Source organism: Pan paniscus, chromosome 13 (genome assembly GCF_029289425.2).
Source record: "Pan paniscus chromosome 13, NHGRI_mPanPan1-v2.0_pri, whole genome shotgun sequence".
NCBI lineage: Eukaryota > Metazoa > Chordata > Mammalia > Primates > Hominidae > Pan > Pan paniscus.
The window spans coordinates 81,768,410-81,794,517 of NC_073262.2; the positions used below are offsets into that span (position 1 = coordinate 81,768,410).

Consider the following 26,108-nt stretch of genomic DNA (forward strand, 5'->3'; position numbering starts at 1 on the left):
ACTGTTTTCTCTGTGATGCAGAAGGAAGCTTTCTGTGAAGTTTTGTTGATGATCATAAAATTTTTAAGTGTGCAAAATTTCATATAACCATGCTAGATTGTGTATATTGCATAATTTTAATCCTTTACTTTGCAATACTTTGTAGTTGCTATTGCAAACTGAGTTTTCAAAGAATCTTTTGAATTCCTAGTTTTATAGAAAATGAAACTAAACATCACTAGTCCACTGTTTAATCCTCCTACAGCAAATAGGAGAACAATGAATGTGTGACATTCTGTAAGTTTAGATGAAGAAACAGATCAATGTAGATGACAAGTTTAATGGCAACTCTAAACTAAATGAAATTTAAAAAGCAAAATTATTCTTCAATAAGTTTTTTTTAAAGCAGAAGAGTCATAGACTACACTGGGGATATGGAATTTGAAATAGTTGAGTATAATTGAAATTTTTACAACCCAATAAAAAGGAAAATGGTACCTAATAATTGAATAAATTATTACTATTTGTTAGTAAAATTATATACAGTAATTATCACATTCACCAAAAACCTACTATATGTCTTCTATATAACAGTTAAGAACGTTTTGTCTGTATATAAAATGTTATATAACTTCATTTTAACTAATATTGTTATTATTTTAGTAAAAAGTAATTAACGGTCAAACTTTGCCTTTGTTTTCTAAGCTGCATATCTTCCATCACTCCTTGTATGTGGTCCACATTTTCTTTATTTTCAATGGTTACATCCTTTCCATAGGCCCAGGATGCCTGATTGGAGATCTGATCCAGGAGACCTTGACCTTTTTCACGCAAACCTTGCAATCCCACATCTAAAACAAAAGTTACTAGATTTAATCTCTTACACAACTAAGGCGCTTTCCCTCCCTCAAACAAATCGTCTCATCAGATATTGTACCTGGATCCCAAGTATAGGAGCTTTGTACAGTAAACCATCTTGGGATGGAATCCCAAGACTCCATCCTATGAACATTTCAAGCAATAAAACCCTTTAAATGTAACTCGAATTGGAGCTCTCTCTCATGCCAAATTCTCCCTAAAGGGAATTTTGAAAACATGGGTTTCCATAGACAATAATTACCTTTAAAAAATGAAAGCAGAAGAAAAATATGAAAATTCCTATTTCTAATAGAAAACAATTTTCTGTTTTTTCTTCCTGCTTTTATGCTGTCCAACTTATAGGAGAACAAGGCAAACATGTTGTTTAAAAAAGCGCATAAGCCTTGCAAAATTTTAAGACACTCCAGCAATGTGTCATCAATGTCAAAGGATGTTGAACATTGTGACTAAAGGTACAGTCTAGCTTCTATACCATAGGAAGCAACAATTAGGGTATATTTACAATTCTCCAAATTACATGTGTAAAGGAACTTTTTTTTTTTTAAACAAAGACTGTGGCTCAAGAAAACTAATATTTTAAAAGAAAATTCATTTGTCATATTAAACACTAAATATGTATTATGCATACCATCTGTTAAAATAACAGAGGCTGGCCAGGTGCGCTGGCTCATGCCTGTAATCCCAGCACTTTGGGAGGCTGAGGTGGGCAGATCACCCGAGGTCAGGAGCTCGAGACCAGCCTGGCCAACATGGCAAAACCCCATGTCTACTATAACTACCAATACAAAAATTAGCCGGGCGTGGTGGCAGGTGCCTGTAATCCCAGCTACTTAGGAAGCTGAGGCAGGAGAATCACTTGAATCGGGGAGGCAGAGGTTGCAGTGAGCCAAGATGGCACCACCACTGCACTCCAGCCTGGGCAACACAGCAAGACTCCATCTCAAAAAAATAAAATAACAAAGGCTGTAAGCAAGTAAAATGTCAGTACAAGTGTGATTTTTCAAACCAATTCCCTAAGGCAGTTTTCAATAATTAATTTGGTTTAGTCATGTGCAACCACTTTTTACTAGTTCTCTGCCTTAAGTTCCTGTTTCCTCTCTTCCATTGCCATTTCCCCTTTTGTCCCCCCTTGATACGACTCCCCACCTTCCCATTGTCACATCCTGACCTTTTAGGAAAGTTCACTGTGCTTCCTGCTGTAGAAAAATTCTAAAGGCCTTGATATCAAATGACATCAAGCCTACATCAGCTTAATGTAACTGGACCCCTTAATGTAAATGTACCCCACTCCTTGGAGAATGGGTAATCTGACAATATTCCCAGTTTGGTGAGACAAGAACCAAAAAACCAAACCAACTATTTTTTCACAAGGTTAGGATAAAGCAACAACAAAAATCATTGCATGAAACACAATTTTGGGCATACAGGGTTTACCACAGAACATTTCACAGCTAATTACAGTTCATGCATGCACTACAAATAATTGTTCATAGTATATGCAAGACACAGCACCTGTAGATATAGCTGGGTAAACAGGCAAGGGTAAAGGCCCAGTGAAGGGAGGAGTGACTAACGATGAAAAATAAAATTTTCAGCATAAATTATAACCCCTCAAGGGAATAAAACCTTTTTATACTATTTTTCTGTTTCCTGAAAATAATACTAATTAGTTCAGTGTAAGTTGACTTAATTGTCTAACCATGGTAATGATATTTAAAAAAAAAAAACCTTATGTTTCAGCATTTTTAAAATCTGCTTACCAACACTTTTCAGCTTCTCTTCAAGCAGTTTTAAAGTTTGCTGAATCGATGCTCCATCAGCTGGTGCTACATCTACGCACAACATCCCTAATAAGCCATCCAACTGCTGAGACAACTAAAGCAGAGGGACACCAAAGAGATAACCCTGATGTAATCAGCATCTAAAGTGTTTAATGATTAATGAGGTTTATATCTAATGAGGTTATCACAATTACACTTGAAAAGACTACACTGTTACAAGACAAGGACGAATCATTAGAATATGCATTATCTGGAAGATAGAACACACAGATGCATGCACCAGGAAGACAAAGAAGTACATTCAGGTCAGCAGAATGCAAAAAAGTATTGAGACTTCCATTTCCCTCTAAGTTATAAAGCATAAACATTGAGAAGGAGTCAAAATAAAATATTCTACTAGATTGGAACACTCTAGTTAGACAATAAAAGGTTGAATTGCATGCAGAATGACTTAAAAAATACTTGTTTTTTAAAAAAATCAAAGAATTGTATCTCATTACCCCCACCAGTAATTCATTTTATTGGTTCAGAAAAATAATTTAGGAGGCATGCAAACCTGAAAAAAATTACATGTAGATAAGTGTTCAGATAATTTGAAGAAAAGAAAAGAATCAGAGTAGACACTTACATCTTGGGCAACACCATGAAATTCAAGAGCTGCTTGTAAGAGATTTTGCCTAAATTCCAGCTGACTGGCCTGTCGATAACAAACATCACTAAGTTGTTGCTGCAGTGACTTTAGTTCCACAAGATCTTCCTCATCGCCAGCATTCAAGAGTGCTGCAATTTGCTGATTAAGTTCCACATACACTGCAAACCATTCCTGTAATCAAGATGTTACAAAGTAAACTAAGGCTCAAATTAGTTCCTGGAAGAGATTACATTTTACAATTTCTCCAGATAAACTAAGTAATACATGATTTTTTTTTCTAAGGCAAAATTATTAAAATTGAGGGTGGAAAGTTCCTAATTCTGTGATCCCTGGAACTGAATCCCTGACCTCTAAATGTTCTCTTCTCTTCCTTGCTCTAAGTGAAACCTGTCCGCCCTCAGTCACCCCTGCAGCCTTCTCAACTGATTACTGTTTCCATGTCTGACATACTGCAAGCCTGAAGGTGGGTTTGGGTGCCTCGTTCCTCACTACTTGCAGACCATTTATTTTCCCTCTTCTTTCAAAAAACCGTATCCCCTTTGAAGTGCATGCTGTTAGATTACATCTTTTCAGCTTTCTGTGTTGTATCACCTCATCCACAGAAGGGTTTAGCAAAGGTCACACTGCCTTCCTCTCAGCATCAGCCTTCTTAGTGACTTCCACTACATAGGGACCCACCACCATCCTGAACCTCCAGTTCCTTGACTCCCTCCCTCACCTCCAACTAACTTGTCCTCACCTCAACTCAGCTACCTCTTCCACTGGCCATAAAAATGTGTCATCATATACTACTATGTAGCTCCAAAAATCTGTTTCATGAAACCCATTTTCTGACCACCTATTGACTCTCCCATTCACCTCTGTTTGTAGGCTCACACCTACAATCCCATGGAATCCACCAATCTATTGACCTCTCTACCATCCAGCACATGAGAACCTCTGTCCTCACTTCCATCCTTGATCAAAGGCTATAACCACCTCCCAGCATATAACCCATGCCCCTGCCTGGCTTTCTTTCCTTCCATCAGAATGACCTGTTGAAACCTGAGATCTGTTTTCTCTGCCTAATGTGTGCCTGTACCAGAGTAGCCGAACATGGGTAGACTAAAAACAACTAGGTGGATAGCGCTCTCTCTCTTTTCCCTCACATCAGAAGGGTAACGTGCTGATGTTGTTACAAGGCTTAGAGGGAGACACATCTCAGATGAGTGTGAGCACCCATCATCATGCTTATAAACTACAAAAGGATTGACAGATCTCTTTTTAAAGTTATGACTAAATAATCTCAAATGAGTCTTTGCCAATCCTTTTATGTTTCTCTAGTAAATTCACTTTCTCATTCTCATGATCATTTATGTTTTTTTCACTATCAGTCTCCAATTCCCTTTTCACTTCTTCATTCTCAGCCAAAGATCTTAATTCACTGGGAAGTAATCGGAAAACTCTTTCATCTTCCCACCAACAAATCCCCAACCCTCCGTTCTTCTACAGCCCTATGCTCTGCCCTCAGAGCTGTAATAATCAGCAGCCTGTCTCTTCTTCTAAGGCCAACCACTCCACTTGTGCATTACAGCCTATCTCTGTTGCCTACACAAAGCTTTGCTCTCACAGTTATCTTCTCTGTCTCCCATCAGTTCTTCTGTCTCAACTGGATTATTTCCACCAGCATATAAATAAGCTGTAATATATTAAACAATAAAAGACACATTTAAGATATGTGCATTTTACTACGCTGAAATTAAACCTCAGTTTAAAAAAAAAAACATTTTCTTAAAGGAGTTCTCTGTATTTACTCTTTTCTCATTTTTCATTCTTTTTTTAATCCATTCCAATCCGGATTTTGTTTTCCCACCCTTCTGAAACCAATTGTCAAATTTACCAAAAAATTCCATCTTGCCACAAATCCAATGGTCAATTCTCAGTCTTTATTTTATTGAACCTCTCAACGAACAGCTGCATTTGGCACAAGTAAGCACTTCCTCCTCCTTGAAATGGCCTTTTCTCTTGTTTTCTGAGACACAACAGCTCCTTTTAGCCTTCTTTGCTGGCTCTCCTCCCTCTTTTTGCACTTAAAGTTTAGGTTGACCCAAGGCTCAGTTTTCCAGAGGCTCTCTTTTCTTCTCATTGGGTTTGGATGACTTCACCTAGTCCCATGCCTTTAAATAGATCTATAGGCTAAGAATTACCAAATTAATATAGGCTTTAAATATATCTATAGGCTAAGAACTACCAAGTTAATATAGGCTCTAAATACATCTATAGGCTAAGAATTACCAAATTAATCATCAACATTGACCCCTCCCATGAACCCCAGATACTGATACCCAACTGCCCACTAACCACCTTCATCTGGATGACTACTAGATATCTAAAATCTAACCTGCCACCAAAGACACTGATTCACTATCCTCCCAACCTGTTCCTCTCGCAGTCCTCCCTGCCTTAGTAGCTGCTAAGGCCAAAAGCCTGATTCTTTCATCAGCAAGTCTTGCTGGCTCAACCTCATCAACTTCTATCAATTCTCATTACTTCTAATGCCTCCATCTATCAGCCTCCCGCCTTCCATTTTCATTGCTAGTCTCTGTTCCCTATTTTCCACACAATAGCCGGTGATTTGCTTAAAACATAAATTAATTATCTGTCCAAAAGTTTCAAATAACTTCACATAACATTTAAAATAAATTTCAAGTTTCTTTTCATGGGCTAAAAGACATTACATGTTTTGGCCCCTGACTTCCTCTAAAACTTTATTTTCTGTGACTCTCCTTTGCTCCCTGTACTCCAGCCACACCAACATTCTTGCTGTTCCTCAATCATCTTCCTGTGCTGGGGTGTTTCTACTGCTGTGTCCTCTATCTGAATTGCCCTTTGTTTGGATTACTTCTCGACATCATTTCAAGGTTTCTGATTAAATGTCATCTCCTCAGAGAGGCCTTTCCTAAAATCTATACCTATATTGCTTTCCGCTCCCCAACTTGAATGTAAATTCCATATAGTAAGACAGTATTATATGGCAAAAGCCTAGAACAACACATGACACATAGTATGTGCTCAATTAACATTCATTGATTGAAGGTATAAAACATTAATCACTGTAGATTTACTGACATTACATTAAGTAGGTAACAGAGAGTGATTTTGTCACTCAGGGAACATGTGGCAGTGTCTGGAAACATTTTGGGTTATCACAACTGAGGAACGGGGATGCCACTGCATGCAGTAAGTAGACGCCAGTGATGCTACAAAATACCCTACCATGTGCAGGACAGCCCTTACGACAGACATTTATCTGGCCCAAAGTCTCAAGAGTCGGCTGAGGATGAGAAATCCTCCTATATCCAATGGTGATGATAATATCTGTCTTACCTTGTTTATCAGTTATTGTTTGGATTTAACTCAATAACAAGCATAGAATATTTTTAAACTACATAGTTTATAATGGTTAACAGAGACTATTTTAAAGTAGAAAATATTACCTCAGAAAATTATCACTGTCATGCTCTAAAATATAAAAGGATTTCAATACCTTATTCATAGTACTTACATATCATTAAATGCTCTAAATAAATAGGCTTAACTCTTTGAAGAAGTAATAGCAACGATTCTGAGAAAAGCAGTGAAGGATTAGAGTCCTAGAATAGCACTTTTCAGAGCTACCAGCATTAGACCACTTGGGGTGTTTATTAAAAATGTCTAAGCTTCACTCCTGACTTACTAAATCAGTATCTGGAGTTGGCCCTGGAATATATATTTCAACAAGCATCTCTGATGACTCTTATGCCTGTTAAGGTTTAGGAATCACCACTGTGGAGCTAATTATTTCCTGGTTTGAATTTGTAAAATATAGGCTCCAGCAACCTGACCAGGGATGTAAATACATTGTGAGGACTAGTATGTCTCAAGAAATTAACACCTGAAATTAGAGACATTGATATTACTGATTGAGGTTGCCATAAAGAAATAGTCTCTTTATTTCTGGCTGATACATTTGCATGTATTTAAAAAAAGTCATCCAAATGTTTCTTCCTAAAAAACGGGAATGTACGGCCGGGCACAGTGGCTCATGCCTGTAATCCCAGCACTTTGGGAGGTCAAGATGGGCAGATCATGAGGTCAGGAGATGGAGACTATCCTGGCCAACAGGGTGAAGCCCCGTCTCTACTAAAAATACAAAAATTAGCTGGGTGTGGTGGCGCATGCCTGTAATCCCAGCTACTCTGGAGGCTGAGGCAGGAGAATCGCTTGAACCTGGGAGGCAGAGGTTGCAGTGAGCTGAGATAGCACCACTGCACTCCAGGCTGGCGAGAGAGCTAGACACTGTCTCAAAAAAAGAAAAGAAAAGAAAAAAAAAACCCAGTAGAATGTAGACTGCCTAGAACCTTAGGTGTATTTTGTTCACTTACAGCCATTCTCCGGTCTGTCTCTTATGTATATTTAACTGTGTAGAAAATGATTATTTTATAGCAAAATTAAAAAAACCAATATATGGGATTTGGATTGAGATGGTAAGAAAAGGGCTTGAAGGTTCACATTTAGGACACAAGCAGTCAGGATTGACAATGCAATCATGTTGGCAGTGACGCATACTTGGTGAAATGATGGATATTTATACTTTATACCATGAAATGTGAATCCATATGTAGGCAGAAGGAAACAATGCCAACTCGGGTTAAAAAGGTGATTATACACATTAGGAGAAATGAGTCTTGATTCGCCAGGTAGACCTGTTCTGCATAATGCACCAGAGAAAGTGGTTTCTTTGTAGACCAGAACTCAGCACTATGAGATGGTGGGATAGTGACAAAATTCTGAAGTAGTTTCAGATATTTATGCTCCTCGATGTTCCTATCACACACGCTTTTCCTACCACACACTTCCTTCAACCCAAAACATAAAATTAGATTTTTGAACTAAACTGCTTTTAAATTTATTGTCAGTTACTATAACCATTTTCATGTACCTTATTTTTTTTGTTGTGTTCTATTAAAAAACCAAGTTAACTTCTAATTACCAATCCTTGAACTAGAACTACAGGTTGGCAGAAATTTCATTTTTCTATGTATTAAAACTTAATATCCTAACAAATTTGGGGTTTTTAGCTTTATTTCTGCATTATGCTTTTATATGGACTCTAAAATTTAATATATGACATAAAATTTAATATATGACATTGAGCTGGTAATGCAAGATTGTATGTTAAAAGTTTTCTCAAATTCTACCGTTAACAGCTGTCAATGCCAGAAATTAGTCATACTTTCACAAGACTTGAACAATTCCAATAATGCTTTAATCTGTTAACTCTTAGTTACAGAGAGAAAAGAAAGCTTTTAATAAAATATTAGAATATCTTAAACATCATAAGCTAAAATATTCATCCAGCATCAACCAACCTATTCTCAGGGTGACAACGCAGTGCCACCTATTGGCTATAACAGCACAACTGGCTTTTTAAAAATATGTCAAAAGTGGGAAGAATAGTGTAATGAACTCCTTCCTATCCAGCTTCAATAATGATCAATTCATGGGTAATTCTGTTTCACATACACTCCCATCCATTCAATCTGTTCCTACCTCCCAATTCTGAAACAAAACCCAAATATCACACATGATTTAAGGAAATAAAATCTCTGATAGCCATCAATGTTTCTTTTCTTTAGGTCATGTCTATAAATGCAGATGTCAATGTATATGTACATTCCTAAGTATTAAAAGTACAAGAATGAAAAACTACTGTAGCTTAACCATATCTGTAAAATTTAGTAGCTTTCTCTAAGAGACAGCTAGAGAAAGGATCCCCCCAGGTATCAAGAGATCTGTGTCTTAACAATAGTCCAACTATTCATTGATCAAAAAATGTAGCTTCCCAGTTTTTTCATCTATAAAGTAAGTTGAAGATATTAGAATAATCTATAAGGTATTTTGCAATTCAAAAGTTTTATATATTGGTTCCACATTATAAGTAAGCTTAAGCACATGGGAAGGGCCACCCTTAAGCGATGTTTCTTTAAGCTGATTTTGAAAACCTTATAAATATATTAAAAATACAAAACCAACATCTGAACATAGCAATTTCTATGTACATCATCTGCAATTTCATCCATACTATACACAATATGAAATTTGCTTTTGAAGTCTTTTTGTAAACTTAGAGTACAGTACAGTATGTATACAATCCAATTTCTAACTGTAATTATTTATCTTGGCATTTAAAAATAATAATAAAATATAGATAAATCCTGTCTTTAGAATCCTCATGTGCCATGTGTCCTTCCTAAAAAGAACTTTTGGAATACTTTCATAACTAAATCCCCTTAGGTGAAGTCTAGAATGTTCTAGAGTAAATACAGTTTTTTAGGAACTAAAGAGAGGAACAAATTGTAGACTCTACCTATAGTAACATGTTCTAGAACAGTCTACCAGGTTCAAACAAATCACAATCCATGTTAAAAAAAATCAAAACATTATTTTAAAAGTACCAAGAGAATTAAAAGATTATATCCTCAGGAACAGGGTTTGTAATATGATTATTTTAGTATAAAAGGAAGAACCATTATGTTGGAACCTGTGAAATGCATAAAATAAATCGATTTTCAATTATGAGATTTCATTTTCAAGTTTTTTACAAGTACTAATTAGAAAAATTGCAAGGAATATATATGTAGTGCCTTTAGACAATTCCAAATCTTGTAATATCTCTTATTATTCCTTCAGCTAGATTACAACTGCTTTAGGGTACAGTAGTAGATTTTCTGCCAATACCAGTAATCGCTATACCTGATTTACAGAATATTACAAAGAAAGCAATATGAGGAAACTAAGCAAAATGGAATACATTTAGAAGAAAAATAAGAATCAGATATTGTTAAATTCTAGTAAAGATGAGATTTATTCATTCAAATTTATTCCCAAGCAAACCATATTACTTATTCTTTAATCTTGTTTAGTTAAAAATGGACATTTCCTAATACTATCCAACATAATTAGAGGAAAGAAGAAACGTTGCAGAAATTAATGTTCCGATGGTACTTAATGCTCATCTGGGTCCAGAGTTTAACATTTTGACCAACTTTTTAAAGACAACCTAAGGAGAAGGGAATTAATGGATTCAAATTTTATTTTTCCAATTTTGTATTTAATCTATTTTAAATTACCAAAGTAATATGACCTTAGGGAGAGGGGGGTGAGCTACCCCGTCCACAAACTGGATGATCTCTTTCTCAGTAATGAAGAATTAACTATAACAGAGCAGGAGCTTAACGAACACCAGCTTCTTTCACATAACAAGTCGTTAAATTTTAAATTATCTTTAACAATTATTATCTATAATCTGCTTAAGAATCTATTTATTTCCCAATTTTATACCTGTGATTTGTCTGATTACCCCTTTCACAAATACAAAAGGGACCCCTAAATGCTCAGAGAATGGAAAGATATTCTGCACCCTCTGGACTTACTCTCCATCAGTTGTGTTTAATGCAGCAATTCTGTTATCACTCTCAGGCATTTAATTGTACTATATACTCCCAATAAAGTGGGGGTGAGGGGGACTTGAAAACAGAAGTTTCTGTCACAGAGACTACAGATGAAAGCTCTATTTTTGTATTATCACTCTTTTTTCTGTCACTGTAGCTTTTAAAATTTCATGCAAATTGTGCTTCTATAAAAATATAATTAAACTGCATTAGAGACAAAACCAAGAATAACCTTCTAATTAACATGTACTAAGTAATCAAAATGTACTTTATGACCTCTAGGCACTTAACAAACTGTACTTCATGCCCCATACCAAAGTTTGCAGCAACTTATCACTCAGTACCACATATGCTACTAATTACCCACGTTCATAATATCATTGTAACTTGCAGAGGAAAAAGCCTCTCACACTGTGCTGGCTCTCAATCTCTTCGTGTTTCTGCTGTAGGGCCTGGGAGGCCCTAATGGAGTCTCCAATGCCCCACTGGGCTCTTAGTTGTTCTGATCCAGGCCCTTCTAGCCAGTTCACCACCTATAAACAAAAGTTGAGATAACATTTTTAAAGAATCAGAAACTTTTCAAACTTTCATTCTAACTTATTTTTCCCCTCCCAAAGTTCCCCAATTATTTTTAATGTAAATTATTTACATTCTATCACATAGGCAGTAAATGTTTCTTTTGGAACTACACAGCTATAATGTGACAACATTTTCAAAACTTAAATGTGGAAGAATGTACACTGTAGCACCACAAGCTTTCAGCTATCTGATTATCTTCCAGGCTAAAAGAAATCTGGAATGCTTCTATAAAAGGGGATTAAAAATTAACTTACGAAAAGAGAATCAGAGAACCATAAGATTTAGAGTTGGAAGAAACATCAGAAATGATATCAGTCAAAGTTCTTAACTAACATTTAAGAAAACTGAGTTTCAAACAGATTAAGTGACTTGCCCAAGATAACATAATCCATTATTGAAAAACTGGACTAACAGCCATATGTTCTAACTCATAGTCTAATGTTCTTCCCAAGCATTGAAAAAACTGACTGAATTAACTACTATAAAGTTAATATACCACTTTATCACTTCAAAAATAAAATTAAAAACTAATTAGAATTATGCTAATGTAATAAATACCCTCTTGGACTCTTCTTAGGATCAACCAACATTCAGACCCACAAAAGGCTCCACTGGCACCAGTCTGCTAGTAAGGATATAGGGTGGGAACTATAGTTTGCCAGGATGACAGCATCAGGAGTTCTTCAGCTGAGTCCCTCAAGCAGGTATAAGGAGATGAGATCAGTATGGGGCAGATATGGGAGACACTCTGGCATCAAAACATGATACCCCACAGGACTATGCCCATTATGAGTCACTAAACTCAAGGATCCCCACCCCAAGTTATGCCTTCCATCATATATTAATAATTCTCCCAGTCCAGATCTGGAATAATGTTTACTATAAGCAATATTGCCTAGTAACATAGTTGACATTCCAATTTTTAATCAGGTCTTCAGGGGAACAGAGCTAAAGGGTTAAGCAAAGATCAAGTTCTCATGCAGAAGGAGAGGATTGTGCTGACACTCTACCCACAATCATATACACTCTGAAACTACAAACACATTGTGGAGTAATTTTAGTGGAAAAAATGGTATTACCAAGCTTTACCTTTTGCCAAATTAGAAAAAGGAATTTAAGAATAGATGTATGGTTATATCCTAAATCTAAACTCAGGATAGCTCCCAAGAAGTGAATGGGGATATCTCTGCAGCATAATATTATAGACCCAGTGGGTAGGCTTAACGTAGAAATTTATAAAAGAGCAGTGCAGATATACATTTCTGCTTTTACCAGGTTAAAAAAATATATTTCTAAATCTAAAAGTTCATGGATCTTTTTATAATTATATAAAAATACCACATCATAAAGAAAAATCACATATGCGCTCAGCCCTGTTTGGATATCCACAGATTTTCATGCCTGAATTCAACCAATCACAGATTGAATATATTTGGGAAAAAAAATCAAGCACAAAAAAATAACAATACAACAATTTAAAGATACAAATAATAAGCCAGTACACTATAACAGCTATTTTCATAGCATCTGCATTGTAGTAGATATTATCAGTAATCTAGAGATGATTTAATGTATATAAGGGTATCCATAGGTTATATGCAAATATTATGCCATTTTATATGAGACTTGAACATCTTTGATCTTGGTATCCACAGTATGCAGGGCGTCCTTGAACCAATCCACCACAAATACCAAGGGACAACCATATTCTATTTCCTTCCATTAATTTTTCACCTGCATAAGGGTTTTCATATGCTACTCCAGATTTCAGTGTTATAGCCAATTCTCATAGATAACAAGTAGTTTTCATCCCGTTTTTCACTTAGCATTAAACTATAATACTTTAATGATTTTTCCACTTGGCTATTGTTATTATAACCTAATTTTCAATGACTTTGCAAATCCTTTTTTCAGAAGGCCAATCCTGTTGCCTGCCTGCCTCCATCTCTTCCATCTGTCCAACCAAGCAACCAATCAACCCACTCTTATTAAGAGCTAAGTAACGTACTGCCTCAAATAACTATTGTACCTGCTATCAATACTTCAATTCTCTATTGTCGGGAACATAGGATGTTTCCAATTTCCATCAATTCTAAGTAATTCTATGACTAACACATATAGAGCAGTTATATATAACGTTTTTTTTTCTCTGTTTTATTTTCCCAGAAAAGGTTTCCAATAGAGATTGGAACGGTTTTCCAATAGAGATCTTCTTGGGTCCAATGATGATGTAATACTAATGCTTGTTAATATACTTTACAAAATTGCTCTCTAAAGCTCTTGTTTCTATCTGAAATACCCAATTAATGACAGTTTGAACTGTAAATAACCTCTACAAGGTATACAAACTATTGACTGTTAATATACTTTATAAAATTGCTCTCTAAAACTCGTTTCTATCTGAAACATCCACCAATTAATGATAGTTTGATCTACAATAACCTCTAAAACATATACAAACTATTGGTTTTTTTGTTGTTGTTTTTTGTTTGTTTTGGAGACGGAGTCTTGCTCTGTTGTCCAGGCTAGAGTGCAGTGGCACGATCACGGCTCACTGCAACCTCTGCCTCCCAGGTTCAAGCGATTCTCCTGTCTCAGCCTCCTGAGTAGCTGGGATTACAGGCGCCCGCCACCACACCTGGCTAATTTTTCTATTTTTAGTAGAGATGGGGTTTCACCATCTTGGCCAGGCTGGTCTCAAACTCCTGACCTCGTGATCCACCTGCCTCGGCCTCCCAAAGTGCTGGGATTACAGGTGTGAGCCACCGCCCCCCGGCCCAAACTGACTATTGTTTTTAAAATACTTCTGCCAATTGAAAAAACAGAAATCTTTCCATATTTTTTAAAGATTAGTGATTGAATACATTGCAAATGTTTGCTTATTCAAGGTATGTGATATTTTGTGATTTATCTCTTCATGTTCTTTGTTCATTTATGTTCTAGAGTCTTAAAGAATTAATATATAAACTTGTCCCTTCTCTTTATAAGGCTTAATACTAGAGAGAAGGCTAGGCACAGTGGCTCATACCTGTAATCCCAGCACTTTGGGAGGCTGAGGTGGGCAGATGGCTTGAGCTCAGGAGTTCAAGACCAGCCTGAGCAACATAGTGAGACCCTGTCTCTACTAAAAATACAAAAATTAGCCAGGCGTGGTATGCACATCTATAGTCCCAGCTGCTCAGGAGGCTGAGATTGGAGAATCGTTTGAGCCTGGGAGGCGGAGGTTGCAGTAAGCTGAGACTGCACCACTGCACTCCAGTCTGGGTGACAGAGTGAGACCCTGTCTCAAGAAAAACAAAACCCAAAAATCTAGAGAGCAAAACTCAAAAACAAAAAAGTCAAAGTATTATTGTTGACTCAGTGGAACAGCCTAAGTGCTATAACTTTCTATTGGCTAAACACTGTTTTCACAGCGCTAAGTTCATCTTCAAAACTGTATTATCAGATGCTCTTTAGAGTGCAATGGTTTTTTCCTCAACACATCCACTTTTTCTGCTTTACTCTTTTGTATGAGTTATCTTTGGAGGGCTAGGGTACTAGGATTCTGTTTCTCTCTGCTAGCTTGGGGAAAGTATCATTTTTTCACGAAAGAGACAGGTAAGCAGTGTGATATAAAGAAAGCCCTAGCCATGATTCTGAATTCTGAATTCTCATTCTGCCACTACTGGTGGGTCTGAATTCCGGCTCTGCTTCTTCTAGTTGAAAGACTTTGGTTTCTCATCTTTTAAATGATGTTAATGATACCTACAGTACAGGGCTGTTGTCAGGATTATGTCACTCATTATATGTAAGACAGCACATTAATGATACTAATAATTGTTAGCCTCTATGCTTTTCTTACTTTTTCTGTAGCCTAGTTCCCTCTGTCCACTAACTCTTTATGGAGTTTATTTCACATCTGCATTTTACAATAACAACCCTGAGTTTCTTGAGAAAGTCCCTGAACTACTGTATCCGACACTTTAAGAAATAGAAATAAAAAGAACGAGTTTTAAGGAAACATAGGTAAACATTTTAGAACAATTTTCCATGTCTTTTTTGGGAATCAATTGCTTCTCATTTATCACTATGTGTTACAAATACAGATATAGAAACATAGTGATAAAATGACTTTTAAGTATTTTAAATAATGTAATTATTTTACTAGAAATATCTAAGTTCTAAAAATAAAAGTGGAACAAATGCATATTAAAAATTTCACTAACAATGTATAGTTTTTAGAAACTTAAGACATCATTAAACATTTAGACTTTGATTTTAGAATAATCTAGAAACAAAAGAAGCAGGTTAATATAAATCGTGATAGCTGGGGATAAACAATTCATTAACATGGAACTTTTAAAATGCCGTAAATTGAAAAATAAATCTTAAATAAAGCAAAGATATCTCTTTGCCTCAAAAAACCAGTTACATAGTAATGGACATATATATGTATATATATATGGCCTTAATATAGGCTGAAAGTAATTTCCCTTAGTATACAACATCAGTAATGTAGACACAGTAAATATGTCTATTTCTAATAAAAATGATGCAAATTGAGGTTGATGCCCCAGTAAACAAGTCTATTTAAATGCATTAATAATGGCAGTTTGCCAAACTAGGTTATAACTTAATTTCAACCAGGACATCTTGCTCAATCAATCTGAATATTAACTTACTGGAAAAACAGTTCTATCCCCAATCCGTATCAATGTGACCCTTCAAATGGTTACATTTACATGCAAAGTATAACCTTGGAGCCATGCTTTTAGAATCCACCATGAAAAATATTTACACTGGCCAAAAATGCTTGTGACTATCCATGCTTCTTGCATGGCTAGGCTCATTTTTAAAAACTGCATGACAGAACATGTAGAAGTATGCAAAGTCAAACCAGGCAGAAGGGCATGTCAAGCAAATGTCAACCATCTAACCTGGAGAAAGAGTATGGGGAACTGAGAATACAGCCTCCAGCTGTATGCTTATGCAATGCAGTGTATTCTATTTGGCATCTATGATTCCTCTCTACAGGGGAAGAAAAGCACATGGATGATTCTAGAAATAACATTTGCAGTGCTGGCAGTAATTACTGCCACAATAAATAATGAGCATAATGATAGCACATTTCAGTGAAGTGGCACTGTCTGCTACCCAGAAGCATGTGAAATCTAATTTTTAACTGTAACAGCAGCAGCAGTATGGAGAATCTCTGCATACCACATGAAGTCTTGTGCTACCAATTTGAACTGTGGGGAATCACGGATAAATATCATGGTTATTACTTATATAATTTATCCATCAAAGCAATTGATTCCTCTTGCATTGTTTTCAGTGATGAGTCGGTAAAAACAAAAGAAGTTTGAAACAATTCAATTTTCACTGATTTAACAGATAGTTTATAATTATCTTTAAACAAGCAAAAAAATTTTCACATTTTCATCAAATTTGTAAGACTGAAAATAGTATGATTTGTGCTCTGTGTGACCAACATATGATCAATGTTACCATATAGTTCAATATATATTATCATATAGTAATCATTTTCGCAAGGGATACAGATATTTCCTTAAAATGTGACCTGTGAAAAACAGAGTACAGAAAACATTATATGCTGAATATTATTGTTCAAACAAATTCACTTGTTATCCTGATAAAGAAAACTGAATATGAAGTTTACCAGTTTTTAACAGTAATCTCGTTACCATCATCACCATCATTATAAATATAATAATCGTCATCTCCTTTCTCCAGTTTCTTCCTTACCCAGTTGAGCTGGTCCGTCATTTAAAAATGTGTTTGCCAATACATTAACGCCTTTGCCCCTCTGTCTTTCTGTCATAATCACTTAACCCATTTAGCAAAGTAAAAATGCTGGATAAATCCTGTCACCCATGTTTTTGGTGCCTGAACCTCAACAGCCAGCCATGAATTGTCAGATAGGGTTACATAAAAAGCCAGAAAGGTTCTGCAATACATTCAAGATCAACACTACCCCAAAATACAGCTACATTTTTGTGATGTGAAAGTTGTCCGAATCAAAATGGAGTCACTAATATTGGGGGAAAAATAAAGAACCCTGACAAATAGTGCCAGAGAAAGCCATGGTGAGAGGTTCTCAGGCTTGTATGCCTGCTAACAAAAACTATCACAAAGGACTGCAAAAATCAAAACTATACACAAAGGCATTGCAACTTCACACAAAAAATACTTCTGCAGCCTGGGAGGCATGGTGAAACCCCATTTCTACATAAAATACACGCCAAAAAAACAGCTGGGCATGGTGGCATGTGTCTGTAGTCCCAGCTACTCAGGAGGCTGAGGTGGGAGGGTCACCTGAGCCTGGGAGGTCAAGGCTGCAATGAGCCATGATCAGGTCTCTGCACTCCAGCCTGGGTAATAGACTGAAACCCTGTCTCAAAAAAAAAAAAAAAAAAAAAAAAAATCCTTCCACAAGGACATCTGTCCAGCAATTGCCTGTCCAATATCAGATGCTCATCGCCCTTGTTATTGATCTTTAGAACCAAAGACAATTATTTCAAAACAATTACGTAATCCTCATTTTTTTCCTTTAAAAATGTTTGTCTTCCTTTACCTCTCTGAATATGCACACAGCTTACTATGACATGCATATTCCCATTGTAATGTTCTATTCTCTAAAACAAATAATCTCTTCCTTTTAAAGAGCCCCTCACTGTTATTTAGGTTGACAGTGATAATTTCACTCTTCAATTCCCCACAAAGAAAATTTTTAATCACCTCCACTCTATTCAAACCACTGATCCTCTTTAACCATCACCCCTGCAATTTGTACCATCAAGCAGATGGCCTTTTCCTCTTTACAAAAAAAAGACACATCACACAGTGACTCCTTCAAACTTCCTGATGCCTGATTTACACACAGAGCACCTCTGGACTCATTTAAAACCGCCCCTATAAACTTTATAAAATTAATCAGGGAAGAAAGAAGGGGGAGAAATGAAAATATACCAAGCTTGCAGCATGTTGAACATTAATTGTTAGGTCAGATCAGTTTCACCTGCTTCCTCATAGTTGTTTGGTGCCTATTGACCTAGAATCATGGACCCTGTTTCAAGATTATAGTTCCCCTTAACTGTTGTATAGATAACAACCTAAACATTATGAATCGTTAAGTTTTCACTTTGAGACATTCCTTCAGGTCCTGCATACTGACAAAACTACTGTGCCAGTTGGTTTGAAGGACCCCACTGACTCAGCTGGTCTGAGGGGCCCCACAAGACACCGACTCACCAATGATGCAGTTTCCACATCCTGCTGACTTCATCTCCCTTGCCTCAACCAATCAACAACCCCAATTTTCCAGCCCCTTACCCTACATGATCCCCTTAAAAACTCCAGCTCAGAACTCCTCGAAGAGATGGATTTGAGGGTCTCCTCCCATTTCTTTGCTCGGTGCCCTGCAATAATTAACTTTGCTGTATTCCTGCTGTCTGTGTAACTGGTCTGTTACTGGCCAGAGGTCATAGGAACCTCATGGTCCTATGGTAATCCTAGCCATCCTTCCTGCGACACAGAAGGAGCTCTCGCTCTTACATTCTAAAGCGAATCCCTTCTATTGTGCTTTGATTCCGTTTACGTCCACCTTGTTGGGAACTCGATAGTATTAATTATTCCTTCTCTCTTGTGTATTCAACCTCTCCCCCTCAACACTTTCAAGCAATCTTTAAAGTTTTTCATATCATGAAAAGAAAGAACAACTATCCTTACCCCTCCTATAGGCTGAATTGTGTCCCTCCCCTCAAAAATACATCTGTTGAAGTACTGACCCACAGTACCTCAGATTCTAACAATATTTATTAGGAGACAGTCTTTAAAGAGGTAATTAACCTAAAATAAGGTCTTTAGGGTGGGCCCAATCTAAATATATGACTGGTATCCTTATAAGGAGAGGAAAATCTGGACACAGACACATACAGAGAGAAGACAATGTGAAGACAGGCAGAAGATGGCCATCATCAAGTCAAGGAGAGAGGCTGGAACACAGCATTCCCTCATGGCCCTCAAAGGAACCAATCCTGCTGACATCCTGATCTCAGAACTGCAAGAAAATAAATTTCTGTTGTTAAATCACTTAGTCTGTTTGCTACGGCAGCCCTCGCAAAGCAATACAACCCCTCTTCCACCACTTATAGCCATTACTCTATTTCTCATCTTTCCTTCAGAGACAGTTATCAACGACTTGTCTATACTCATTGCTTCCTTCACCACACCTCCCTTTCATTCCTGAATTCACTCTACTGTTGCTCTTGGCCTTGCCACTCCATGCCCTGTGGTCACCAGTGACCTCAATCTTGTGCTTTCTAACAGACATTTTAAGTCCTTTTATTCAACCTTACAACAGCGTTTGACAGGGTTGTAACTCCTTCCCTGAAATGCTTTCTTCCCTTGGTTTCCATGACAAAGAACTCTTCACACTTTCTCATCTCTGGCCAGTCCTTCACTGCCTTCTTTTCAGGTGTATGCTCCTCTACCTTGCCATGAAATGTCAGAGTTTCTCAAAGTTCAGTTTAAAGCACTCTTCTTACCTCTCTCAACTTTCTCTTCGGACAATTTTCAATCACATCAATGCTTTTAATTACCATTCACGCACAGATGACAAACAAATATACCCCAGCCCAGACTTCGAAGTCTGGACCTGTTGTGGACTACCCTTCTACATATTCTCTTAGAAGTCACAGTCACCTCAAACTTAACAAGTCTGAAACCAAACTCATGATTCTCCACACTATTTTGCATCCACAGTAATATCCAAATCTTGCCCAATGTTCCCTAGGTGGGCAACACCATTATCTTGCAAACTAAGACACCAAGTCTTACAAGTCAGAAATATGATTCGTCTCTAATATCTTCTTACTCATCCTAATCCTACTGCCATCACTTTCCTTGTTGGCACCTGGCATAGCTGCAATTTCACAGCTGTTTGTGTCATCATGTAATTATCTCCCATGAAGCAAGAACCCTATTTTTACTCATCATCACATTGCTGAGCCTAGGACAATGTCATACTATTGCAGACATTTGTTTTTTTTGAATGGATGAACTAATAGATGTTATTAATAGAAGACTCATTATGTGCCAGACACTAAATATTTTATAAAAATTACCTTCTTTAATTCTTGTAACAGTCCTATTAAGTAGGTATTACTGTTGTTGCGGTTACTGTTGTTATCCTTTGCTTACTGAAGAGGAGACTATGACATAAGGACCTTCCTTTTACAAGGTCAAGCAGCTTGGAAGTGGTAGAAGAGGGTAGATTCAGATTATTTGGGTTCAGAATATGATTTTTGTACTGCTCTGCTACTCTATCTTAGTGGTTTTCTAAGATAATCTCAAGCTAATGGGCTAAAACTTACCTGAATTTAAAACAAACCCTTTAAGTTATGAATGAAGTCCATGGGAAAAGCCACATACAATTAACGTATGCTCAGAAATCTCCAGTTTATATGTGGTTATCATGGAATAAATTCTAAATCCTTTTGCCTGAAATTCAACATCTTCCATGATCCAACTCCTTCCTTCCTTCCTTTCAAATCTTTTTTTCCCATGACATCTTGATGCTCTAATTTGAGAAGTCACGAACTAGATCAATTGTGCAGGCCAATTCTGGCCCACCACCTGTTTTTGTATAATAAATAAAAGTTTATTGGAGAATGGCCACACATATTGGTTTATACAATGTCTATATCTGCTCTTGTACTATAATGGCAGAGTTAAGCAGCCACAGCTGCAAGAAAGACCGTATGGTCCACAAAGTCTAAATGTCTGCAATTTTACAGAAGTTTGCCAGCAACTACACTAGACCTCTAGAGTAGAGTCTAGTTCAAAAGAAATACATATAATAACTACCACTGATTGAGAGCTGGGTTCTTTCCAAACACTAGCCTTTCAAAAGGGGTATTATTATTCCTGTTTCAATTAAGCAAAGAAGGCAGAGAGGGAAAGAAAGAGAGGAAAAGAGGAAAGAAAGAAGACAGTTCAAGCGAGGCTCAGGGGTGAAGTATCGTGAATGGTCACACAGCTAAGTGAAGAAACTGGGATTGGGATCATGCTCTATGACTCAAAAAGGCCATCCACTTCCCACTGTGCCTACTGCTTCCTTTTTCCTCAACAGAACTTGGGATTCTACGCTGCTATGATTTACCATGCTACTCTTCATCCTCCACAAAATGCCAGTTCTTTCAAAACCTATCACTGCCTGGTGAAATCAGATACATTCTGGGAGGACAATCTCAAATGCTACTTCCCCCACTAAGTCTTCCCAGATTACCTGAAGCTAGAGAAATAATCCATCCTATAATTGCCCATAACCTCTCAGTCATGTCCTTGTGACCCTTAACACTTTCTCTCCCTAAACTTATTGATCGTAAAAACCAAGTCTACCTTTATATCCTGTAAAAAACCTAGCACAATGCCTTCCACAGAGGAATCACTTAATAAATGTTTATCTAATGAGTAAATGAACCTAGATTTAAAAATTAGGACGTTTCCAGTTTGCATTTTTAAATAAAATATTCGAAGATTTATTTTCTTAATTATTCAACATAAAAATCCAGAGTGTAATCTAAATAACAGAAATGTCTCCCTTTAGTATTTTTAGTATTTTAGCCTACTTTTCTTATAAAAATAAAGTTTAAAAGAAATTAAAATTCCTAATAACTAAATACATTTAATATTTTCTATCAGTATTATAAAAAATTTGATATTGGAATCATTTGCATTACATGTGTTATTTTGTTAGGATAGAAATACTCTTTGTAATACCTAAATTAACCAAAAAACTAAGTTATTAGAAATTAAGAATAAATCAAGTATCAATAATGAAATGTTATTTATTGCAAGAATACACTGAGACCACTGATGACATTTCCAAGAACCAGTTATTTTTGAAGTTCATTGTTACACTAAGCTGAATGCTCAATGTCATCACTGTGAAAATAACATAACTTTTAATTCAAATACTATTTGTAAAACAATACATAATTTAAAAGTTTTAGAATCCAGTTTGATGTGTTCTAAGGTTTTCTATATAGTGTATATAAGACTTAATAGTCAGTCACATAGTAGAAATTATAAGGAATTAAAAAGAGTTAAATATATTCAAATCAGACACCTACCTGCATTACCTTCTGTTGAATCTCTTCTAACTGTGTGCGCTTGCTACGTTGCCTACAAACTTCCTGGTAGCGGGTATATTGCTCTCGGAGTGAATCTAATAATTTCATAACCTGTGGCTGTGCAAGAAGTTCATCATCCATAGGAGACCATGAAACCCCTCCGTCTGAGCCATTAAATCGACGCTGCTGTAATTCGGATAACAATTCATGCCCTTTACAAATAAAAGATACTTGAAATTAATATCTGTAAAGAAATGTAATTCTCACTTCTCAATATTCCCAATTCTAGTCCCTTATTTTTAAAACCTATCTACCTACATATCTACCAGGTTATAAATGGAATTTAAAAATTTATGTATCACAATAAGTAGGAAAACTGTACATATTAATATGTATATGTATGTGTGTGTACATATATATTATGTAAACTAGATAGTATATTAAAATGCTATATCATATATCATAAATATACGCACCATAGAAATACTATACTACATATTAAATATGGCATATATATGGTTTATATATTTTTTTCTATCAATCACATTTTTGTTATTGGTGAATTCATTACTCAGGATACTGTGCCAAACAATCCTATTTCCCTGTAGAGCAAAATTATACTGTGGGATTTCTGTCTGATGGTACTAATCCAAGTAATATGTTGTAGGATTTCAGTATTAATCCATATTCTCAATCACAGCATTTAAAAAAAAGGTGACAGTATAACAAATGAATGATTAAAGGGAGAAAAGTTTTTATTACAAGTACAAAATAATATTTATATAATCTCTATTTATAAGAATCTTCACAATACATTAACTGTGAATAATAACGGGCCATACTAGTGTTAGAACTGCAATGAATGTGACTCAATTACAGCAAACTCATGTAGAAAATCCACTCATACATGAGAAACTACAATTGTAGAATGTGCAACAACTAAAGCTGTAGATATTAAATAATTTTAAAAGTAAATAAGGTAAAAATTGTTTTGTGACTAATATTCAGGCATCAAAACAATACACATATTTAAATTCTCTTCCTTATTTAGAATAATATCTTAAATTTAAATGGCTTTCAATATATAGCAAATGAACTTTTATTATGGTTTGGAGGTATTTCTAATTTCTAAAAGTACCCACGATTGTTCTAAACCTCTTCGTTTTATACTCTCTTTCAATACTTACTTTAAAAGTTAATAGCATATAAAATAGGACCTAGTAGCATATAAAATTAAATTTACAATAGAAATTGTAAAAGCTTCTTAATTCAATGAATTAAAATAAGCTTTCAAGCTGCTAAACATATATATGGAATTAAGTTTTAAATCTAGAGGAGTATTTTTACTGACAGTCTATTGTACCTGCTAAATATATAATAATTCAGAGATTACAAGTATTTCTTTGTTCTCTAACAAAATAAGCTGTATATCATACTGGAAGAACTTAGGACACCTGAATCAATACAACAAATATATTCAGAATTTACTTCTTTATTATTTATTACATTTTATAATTGGAAAAATAATTGTTCTAAAGGTTTGTGCAAAGTCTTTTTATATATATTCATAAAAGCTATGAATATCAGAATACATTTTTTTCTACTTTGACAATTGTCACCCTTATTTTCCTTGTCGATATCATTTTCATTAGAGAAGCAGCATAGCATAATGATTTCAAAGAGCATGCTTTGAAATCAAACTGCCTAGGTCCAAGTCCCAGCTCCAGCATTTACTAGCTGTGTAACCTATATAAGTTACTTAACGTTTTTATGCTTCAGCTTTCCCATCTTAAAATTGGAATGACAGTAGTATCTATTTCACAGGACTGAAATGAGTTAACATATGTAAAGTGCTCAGACAGTATGTGGCACACAGTAGGATTAGAATTATGAGCTATTATTAAAAAAAAGATCAGAAATAAAATTGAGGTATTTCAATTGGAAAAAATTACAATTTGATTCTCGAGTTTGTGAAACTGCTACCAGAGATATTTGGGTTGGAATATACATATCAGGCAGCACTATGTGCTTGCACTATGTGCAAAGCTTTGCAAGGTGATAAGTATTTTTACATCGATGATTATAAAACAGTAGAGCTTTGGCTTTGGATTTAGCTATGGAGAGAGAGCTTAATAGTTACTTGATCTTCGGCAAGTCATTTTCTATTGCTAAGCCTTGGCTTCCTCCAGTACAAAATAGATAAAATAATACTAATTATCTCAAAGGCTTGTTAGGAGAATGAAAAATAAAAACACATAAACACAATGTCTGGCACATAAGGAGTGTTCAATAATTCTCACAGCAACCCAGTGAAATAAAAATTTTCATCTTCATTTTATAGATAATAAATTAAATCCAAATTAAGAGAGAGATTATTATTAATTTTTAAAAATATTATAAAGCTGGGGTTTCCCCCACCCCCACCCTGGGCCACACAGCAGGAGGTGAGCGGCAGGCCAGCAAGCATTACTACCTGAGTTCTGCCACCTGTCAGATCAGTGGCGGCATCAGATTCTCATAGGAGCACAAACTCTATTGTGAACTATGCACGCGAGGGATCCAGGTTGCGTGCTCCTTATAAGAACCTAATGCCTGATGATCTGAGGTGGAACAGTTTTATCCTGAAACCATCCCTCACCCAGTCCACAGAAAAACTGTCTTCCACAAAACCAGTCCCTGGTCCTCAAAAATTTCCCCTTGAGTTCCTTCCACATGTACCACATTCATGCTGAATTCATGTTTATTTAATGAACGAATCAATCCAATTGGTTTATTGGATTATTATCACAAATATTTTTTAAATCTTACCTGTCTGAAGAACTGTTTCAGGATCAACCGATGGAAGAAAGTTTAAATCCACAGACCTGGAAAACACCAAAGGAGTAATTTTCAAAAGGCATATTTCTATCAATGTAACTTTAAAAATTCCTTTACATATAAAAAAACAGAACAGGGGCACAAAAGTATGAAAATCTGAAGCATACCATCCTACCATGCTAACTTCTCTCAAGCATAAGGAAGCCCATTAGGAAAAGTAAATACTAGTAGCCAGAGAAATACCAACGTAATAAATCATAAAATAACTACTTGGAAAAATATAGTTTACTGTTTTTAGTCGTAATATTATTTCAAATATATCAAAGAAGTCCATTTAGTATTTATCCAATGAGTATTTGTTTCAAAATGAAGTTTGTCATATAGTAACCCAGAAATGTAACATTAAAAAATGCATGCAGCCATCCTCCAGACAAAACTTTATTTACCTACAGCAATCTTTGATAGCTGTGAATATTCTGTCTTATATTCCAGGGGTGTGTGTGTGTGTGTGTGTGTGTGTGTGTGTGTGTGTCCTAGCAGTTGTACTCTCTTCCCTAATCATACTTCTTGTGCAGCTGGACATCTGCCTTTATTTTCCTAAACACATACAGGAAAGAAAAGATGAAGGAAAGAAAGGGGACAAGGACCTTGCTGCTGTAACTGACTGGTCTCGTGCTAAATTTTTCACTTTTTGTCAATGGATCTAGGCCCTCAGATGCTTCCTGAGGATTGACATAAAGAAAGTTGAAAAAAAAAAGTTGATAAAAATTTGCAAGAGGAGGGACTCTATTATCTGGGATCTGGGGTTTAAAGG

The 26,108-nt window shown here is 35.9% G+C and overlaps 1 protein-coding gene and 1 non-coding gene across 4 annotated transcripts in view; both read right to left on the reverse strand.

Moving 5' to 3' along the window:
• The window catches only part of SESTD1 (SEC14 and spectrin domain containing 1), a 162,290-nt gene that overhangs the window by 18,576 nt on the left and 117,606 nt on the right, over nt 1–26,108 (reverse strand). For all 3 annotated transcript variants that reach the window (XM_034954591.4, XM_055108824.2, XM_034954592.3), the window contains 6 exons: nt 25,286–25,341; nt 22,478–22,689; nt 11,174–11,296; nt 3,268–3,462; nt 2,619–2,733; nt 671–830 (listed from right to left, as the gene is read on the reverse strand). In XM_034954591.4, the coding sequence (XP_034810482.1) occupies nt 671–830; nt 2,619–2,733; nt 3,268–3,462; nt 11,174–11,296; nt 22,478–22,689; nt 25,286–25,341 (861 nt within the window). The remainder of the gene's footprint in view (nt 1–670; nt 831–2,618; nt 2,734–3,267; nt 3,463–11,173; nt 11,297–22,477; nt 22,690–25,285; nt 25,342–26,108) is intronic.
• LOC112439203 (small nucleolar RNA U13) lies at nt 4,439–4,540 on the reverse strand. The gene has a single exon (XR_003027500.1). It is a non-coding gene; the product is annotated as a small nucleolar RNA U13 (small nucleolar RNA).